This window comes from Sycon ciliatum, chromosome 2 (genome assembly GCF_964019385.1).
Source record: "Sycon ciliatum chromosome 2, ocSycCili1.1, whole genome shotgun sequence".
In the NCBI taxonomy this organism is placed as follows: domain Eukaryota; kingdom Metazoa; phylum Porifera; class Calcarea; order Leucosolenida; family Sycettidae; genus Sycon; species Sycon ciliatum.
The window spans coordinates 6282183-6289682 of record NC_088644.1 but is presented as its reverse complement, the minus strand read 5'-3'; the positions used below and the strand labels follow the sequence as shown (position 1 = coordinate 6289682).

The following is a 7500-nucleotide window of genomic DNA, read 5'->3' as shown; positions in this document are numbered from 1 at the left end:
GCACATCAACGGGGACAGAATCTGTTCAACCTCAGCCCCGGACTGCCGCGTGTAGTGATAACGTGAAATGATGCCTTTGCTTCTTGCCCTTGTGGAATTTCTAACGTAGGTTACCACATCCTATTGAAACAAGCCAGACACAGCAGCAAAGTCAGGTAAAAGAACAAACGCTGGGTAATAATTCGCTATTGATTGTAGCACGCATGCATCCATTGTCTTTGGTATTTGCTGGATTGAGCGCTAGCTGAAAGGGGATTTCTCCTCCACGCTTAACCTAGAAAGAGCATCATTTTGAACTGTCAATGATTACAAGTTATCTCAACCTCATCGATGCGCTCTATGCCTCTGGAGCTTAGCATATGCCTAGCTCTCTGGACTCAGTTACCTCTTCCAAACTCGGAGCCCGAAAGCCCAAGTGGCATCTTCTGATCTTGAATGGAATCTTCAACGCCAGCATTCCCTTCTCTGGCATACGCATTACATTTTCTCCGGTCTTGGTCACCAAGATGTATCCAGTGGAATTGGCCAGTCCAAGAAGGCTCAGACTGTTTATGGCATGCGTGGAAGAAAATCTCACTTTCTCACCACGACCATACTGGATACCATTGCAGCCCAGCAGTACATCGTCTTTGTCCGCTACCACCTGCAGCAAGGAGAAGCATGCCGGGACAAGAAACTAGCATATGCCAGACGGATATGGGCTGGGTGTATAGAATAATGGTTTTCAGCCCTGCAGGCTCTACATGCCTGCTACCATGCCATACATAATGCATTGGCGATACATTATTATTATTCGGTCTACGTCACAGGAATTTCTATCAACCTGTTGAGTCACATGCCTGTACACACTCGCATTGCCGTATGCACTGAAAATTGAGGCGGGTCATATCATGCTCACCAACCTGATGTTCTATGGCACGTTAGCAATGCATCACGCGCCAGAATGGTGTCTGACAAAATGGCTCCTGCAGTGTATACCTATTAGTTCAAGCCATTTGGGTATGATTCATCTTGAAATCAAAGATAATAAGCCCTATTCAAGACTGGCTATTTCTGCAATTGGCACTATGTTTCGGTGTTTTTACAGCGCGAGTCTTGCGGTTACAAAGAGCTTTAAACCATTGGAGCATCCTTTGTACTAGTCTAGTGGATAGCAAAACAAAAAGGTCAGCTAGTCAGCATGAGGACTTTAACAAAACGGACTGCAGTATTGGTAGGCTCTTCTTTTGACCATAAGAAACCAGGCAACACTAGTGAACGGACAGCCAAAATGAAGTTGGCATCAACGAGTTAAAGGGGAAGTGCATCGATTTTTCAAGTAGGGCTCAGATGAAAGACAATTGGATATCGGTTCCGATGGTATATCTCTCGCTTGCGTACGGCAAGGGAAACTTGCCATATCGCCGATTTCCTGATCCCGTTTCCATGGCGACTACAGGTGATGACGCACATTCTGCTTAGCTCCGTGAGAGAGAGAAGGTCGATCACTGAAGAATTGTGTCATTTTCAGTAGTCTTCTTGTATTCACGAAGTGAAAGAAGTACTGTGTTCAAGGCTGTTGGTGCCGTGAACTGTTTATTAGTAGTCCTCTCCGTTGTGTACTGGGACGTGACACCGACAGGGGAAAGCTGGAGTGCGGAGACGTTAGCTGGCAAGCGAAAATCGTGACGAACCAAGTGCTGAAATCTTGGTTGGGACAAATCAAACGTTCGGCATTTACCTCAACCAAGGACCATGCCGTTTGCTCTTTCCACTTCCTGAAGATGGATGCGCAGCCTGATGGAGACTCTCCTATCTCTCATAACATTTTCTGAAGCCAGGTGAGACGACGAGTAGCGGAGATTAGCGAACGAAATAATGTCGTGTGTTTTGAAATTTTTGCTGAACATTTCTCAGGAGAGATGGCAAATACCAAGGATCTTCTCCAAGTCTAGAGAAACCATTTCGTAGGCTACATCCCGCCTAGGGAAATGCAGGAGATGGCCTGGCTGGGGAGGACACACTTGGAGGAGAACGAAGTAAGTGATCTTGTTTATGTTGTTCTTTGGTATTGCAATCTTATGTTTGACGAACATACGACATGGTGCATAGTTGGTCGTTGAGTGCCTGCATGTGCATGTATAAGTGTGTGCTGATAAACACTTCCTATGCAAGAATCTGACACTCATGCTCTCTTTCTTTCTTGCAGTATGTGCGCACGGGTGTGTGTGTGTGTGTGTGTGTGTGTGTGTGTGTGTGTGTGTGTGTGTGTGTGTGTGCATGAGCAGCGTGGAGCATGCCAGTGTGATCGCTGTGGCCGTTGCTTTCTTAGCTGTGGCGTTCTTGCCCGTCACAAGTGTGTGGCTCAGCCCCCCCCCCCCCCAACGACAGTGGAGCCGTGTTGTGGTGAATACTGTGTGTCCTGCGACTGCTGCTTCCGTTCGGTCCAGGGCAGGAATAGACACCGCTGCTGAAGCTCTCCCCGGCCGTACGTCAGTCTCGTGGCAGATGACCCAAACTCTCATTTTGTGTGTATGTGTGTGTGTGTGTGTGTGTGTGTGTGTGTGTGTGTGTGTGTGTGTGTGTGTGTGTGTGTGTGTGTGTGTGTGTGTGTGTGTGTGGTGTATGTATATGTATGTGTGTTGCTCCCTACGTAGACAAACTCTTGTTTTTGTGTGTATGTGTGTGTGTGTGTGTGTGTGTGTGTGTGTGTGTGTGTGTGTGTGTGTGTGTGTGTGTGTGTGTGTGTGTGTGTCATGAATCTGACTCTTTGCGATGTGATGTTTGTCGCCGCTCTTTCCGCTCTCGTTCTGGTTTGAGCCGTCATCACTGTGACCGTGCGAAACGGATGTCACGTGCAGCCAGGAACAACTGCCGTCATGAATGCGAGCATTGCGAAAGACGGTTCTCAAGGCCACAGGACTTGCAACGCCATGCCAAATATTGTTGACTTTGCGATTTCTCTCTCTTCTCTTCTCTCTTCTTGTCGTTGTCTCCCGCTTCTGGGAGCGGCGTGGCCCGATAGGGTAGCTGTACATAGTAGTAGTAGTAGTAGTGTGTGTGGTGTATGTCTATGTATGTGTGTTGCTCCCTACATAGACAAACTCTTGTTTTTGTGTCCCGGGCGCCATGGGGCGGCGTTCTCCCATTCTCTCTCCACTGCCCCTCCGGGCCCACGTGGCAGTGACTCGACAGGGCAGGACAAGTGTGTGTATGGTGCATTTTGTGTGCTGGCATGTCTGTATAAATATGTTGGACAGGAATTTGTTCACCCGTAACGTTCACGGAAAACCATGCTAGGTGTTGCTGGAACGTATGGAGTCTGGGAGCACTTACAATAACTTACGTCATGTCACAACAAAGAACGGTGCAGTGTTTGACCATCATGTAAACACGATGGTGATGGTACCTCACCTAAGCTACCCATGAAACTAGAAAGAACATCAGGTCAACAGAATTTTACCAGAGGAAAGCATCTATTGCCCGAACTTCTTCATATGAAATGAACAATACCCTTCTCCATAGAGACAACATGCAGATGAAGTGTATGGACAAACTAATTAGGCCATTCACTGAGGGCATGGAATGATCTCTACGTGTAGACTGGATAGACACATGCACGTCTGCAAGGAAAGCATTTGTTCCTGGGTTAGTTCATGGGCTGATTGAGTTCACATGGACTAAGTTCATACATGCCATCTCTCCTGAGATTTGTTCAGCAAAAATTTCAAAACATACGATATTATTTCGTTCGCTAATCTCCGCTACTCGTCGTCTCACCTGGCTTCAGAAGATGTTACGAGAGATAGGACAGTCTCCAGCAGGCAGCGCATCCATCTTCAGGAAGTGGAAAGAGCAAACGGCATGGTCCTTGGTTGAGGTAAATGCTGAACGTTTGATTTGTCCCAACCAAGATTTCAGCACTTGGTTCGTCACGATTTTCGCTTGCCAGCTAACGTCTCCGCACTCCAGCTTTCCCCTGTCGGTGTCACGTCCCAGTACACAACGGAGAGGACTACTAATAAACAGTTCACGGCACTAACAGCCTTGAACACAGTACTTCTTTCACTTCGTGAATACAAGAAGACTACTGAAAATGACACAATTCTTCAGTGATCGACCTTCTCTCTCTCACGGAGCTAAGCAGAATGTGCGTCATCACCTGTAGTCGCCATGGAAACGGGATCAGGAAATCGGCGATATGGCAAGTTTCCCTTGCCGTACGCAAGCGAGAGATATACCATCGGAACCGATATCCAATTGTCTTTCATCTGAGCCCTACTTGAAAAATCGATGCACTTCTCCTTTAATACACAGCACAGGCAGACACAAGCATGCACAGACACAATATACGAGGCCATGCTGACACCAATATGTGACGCAAGTCTGCTCTCAAAAGCCTGGTTCTAGAGCAAGTATTGCACCTCTCTTGTCATAGGCAAAGCTGACCAAGTTAGACCAACAGGACTTTTAAAACTGACGATGTCAGAAGTCAACAAATAACAACTTCCGGGTCAAACTGGGTCCTCTCTGACCATAGCGAAGTTGAGTACCAGTACTTCAAAACTATAATTATGGCGGGCAGGCCCCTCGCATGGCATGAACATGTGATTTGCGTGTACCACAAACGGGTCCCCGATCGGAGAGGGCTCAATCCAGTCGCTACCGTCGGATGTGTCACTACGCCGTGAAGTAAACTACCTTTTAACGTGTACAGATCCGTAGAAAACACGATCCAAACAAATCCAATAGTAATAGCTGTCATGACTACAGCCTGACTGATACGGACATGTACGAGTACGAGTTGTATTTTTATTTATTTATTTCTGCACCTCGTAGCATGTCAAGACAGCCAATTGAATTGAGGAGAGGGTGAGACCAACCACGGAAGAAGAGAAAAAGAAAGAAAGAAAAGAAGAGCAAGTACACAAAAGGGTAGGGATTAGCAAGTCACAAAGAAACGGGATGCCCAGCGAGCTATGCAGCGGAAGTGGTGTGGCTGTGATTTTGTTCACTGGGCTACTCGCCTGGATAACTAGTTATCTCTCCGACCGAAATTAGCGCGTCACAGTTAATGGAACTTTATCTGACCCCGAATCTGTGACGTCCGGAGTACCCCAGGGCTCCATTTTGGGTCACCTGCTCTTCGTCACATACGTTAATGACCTCCCCTATGCAATTCCCAATATTTCTTTGTATGCAGACGATACCACTGTCCTTGCTTCCTCCCCATCTCACGCTACCCTGTACCCTAAAGTTCAAGTGCACCCTGGTTCATTTCATTTTTCTTGACCAGCACCCTGCTCATTTCCAGTCACTTAATTGGTTTACGTCGGGTGGTACCACCCGAAGCCGCGTTCGTCTCCCGCTTGCTAGGTCTACCCTATTCGCAAATTCCCCATTCTTTTCCTCCTACTCCACGTGGCTCCAACTGCCTCCCAGTGTTAGGCAAGCTCCAGATATGCCCAAATTCCGTACCCTCGTCAGACAGCACTTCAGTATCTTAGATATTCCGGCTGGTGCCCAACTGACCAGACGGATGCACAGGGTCTGAGTCTTGACAGCCTCTTCTCATGCTATTATTTGACCCAATCGGTGACCTTCCCCACCCGCCTCAGCTCGTCTGGACTTGGCAGCTGTCTAGACCTTATCGCGAGCAACATCTCTAACCAACTCAACCACATTCAACATCTGACCTCTTGGCGCATCAAACCATGCCGTCCTGATGGCTGAGTTCTCCGTCTCAACGTCTTCCCCCACAGCAGCCAGCACCTGTCTTAGCCCACCATCTGCACAAAGATACAATGTCCTGAGTGCCATGGATAACATGTGGAATGCCATGAATGTCTTTCTCGCAGATGTACCCTGATCTCAGGTCCTTGCTTCCCACTGCATCGACACGACTGTCTCCGCATTCACTGACATCCTCGAAGATGCCTTGGACCTATATATTGGAAGATCCTCACCTGATCGTCACAAACCCTGCCCCTGGATGACCGCTTAACTTAAAGCAGCTATTAAAGTCAAGAGTGATCTCTACAGCATTTACCAGAAATACCCATCCCCAACAAATCTCAACAAATACAAACACCAACGCAACTACTTCCTCCGTTAACAAAAACTTCGTGATGGATTTTTGAGGGACTCCTTTGCACACAAACTGCCGTGAAATGAGTCGCGATCACTTTCTCGGCCTTCTCTCGCATGCCATGAAAGAAGTACGATGCAAGGAAAGCGACCTTTCACAACAAGTCGAGCGGAATCGATGGTTGCGATGTGGCAACACAGGTGATGACAGTCATGGCGAGCGAAACCGAAATACCACTTCTCCGAGGGGATAATGCGCTGCTTAGCCTCTCTACTAATCTAGCACTGACTTAGAGAGTTATAGAGAGCGATGGAACGGAGCAGCGATCCTACACAATGAGCGAGTGAACAAGGAGCTGCTTCAATCGCACGGTGCAATGAAATAATTCTGAATTCAAGTTCTTGTTCAACCTGTGCCAAGCCCAGATGCGAATGTTGATGACCATGCATTCTTTCAGAAGTCTGCAACCCGGCGCGAGTCTCATGGCTACAGTTGAAGTCGCCTGATATCACAAGGGCTTCGGGCTTCCTTTGAGTTGATTGCAGGGCTATTTGGAAGCGGTCCAGAAAAGTCGAGAAGTCATCCGGCGACGGGGAAGGAGCACGGTAGACACATGCTACTGCTAGTTGGGGTGTTGGCAGGTCAGAAGGTGAGACAAGCTTATGTTCAGCGAGAGCCGAAGTGCTAGCGCTTCCAAGCCCGGTTGCTGAAAAGCCGATAGCTGCTCAATGGAAGTACACAGACCTTCACAAACTGGGACTAGAACTCCTCCGTACCCCCCGGTGTGGGTCACAGTTCTGTCTATTTTCTAAAACAAGTCGCTGGTCTCGACGGAAGCATTCATAGTGTGGCATGTGGAAAGCTTGTGTGGGAGTTAGCCAGGTCTCTGTAATGCATATTACGCTGGGTTTGTGATCCTCACAGATCTGAATGAGGCGCCCGACTTGTTTGCTATTGAGCGAGCACTAAGGACACAGATTGTAAGTCGGTGAGGAGCAACATGTGTAGAATGAGGGAAAGGTGGGGCAAGGGCGTTGAGCGGCGCAGGGGTTGAAGTGCACGAGGAGGGAAAGAGGTTACTCATTGGAAGCTACGAATGAGGAGTGAACACAGGGGCGTCGGGATTTAGTCGATGTTGCTGCTTCGTTGTGCATGTTGGTTTGTTAGCATGACAGTTCAGGATCATCGTTGAAGGGTATCAGAGCTGAACCTCCAGGGCCGAACTGTGACCTTGGAAGGCCAGAAGTCTGCGGTCGTTACCTTGCTGAAGTCTTCCGCATCTATCACTCCACGTGAGCGTAAGCTGTGCCAAAGTACTTCGATTCGGAGATACTGCATGATATAATTTCGACCTCGCGATTTTTGCACCAGGTGACGATTGCTTCATAGCAGCATCCTGGATCTATTTCGCCCACATAAAGTGCTGAACGCTT

The 7500-nt window shown here is 48.1% G+C and overlaps 1 protein-coding gene across 1 annotated transcript in view; it reads right to left on the bottom strand.

The window, feature by feature from the left end:
• The window catches only part of LOC135808418 (uncharacterized), an 11357-nt gene extending 10635 nt beyond the window's left edge, over positions 1-722 (bottom strand). Inside the window, exons 1-2 of the mRNA XM_065321605.1 lie at positions 386-722; positions 1-120 (exon numbers count right to left, since the gene is read on the bottom strand). The exon at positions 1-120 is cut by the window's left edge and continues 369 nt beyond it. Coding sequence (XP_065177677.1) covers positions 1-120; positions 386-478 — 213 coding nt within the window. The 5' untranslated portion in view covers positions 479-722. The remainder of the gene's footprint in view (positions 121-385) is intronic.
• Positions 723-7500: the final 6778 nt, after the last annotated feature.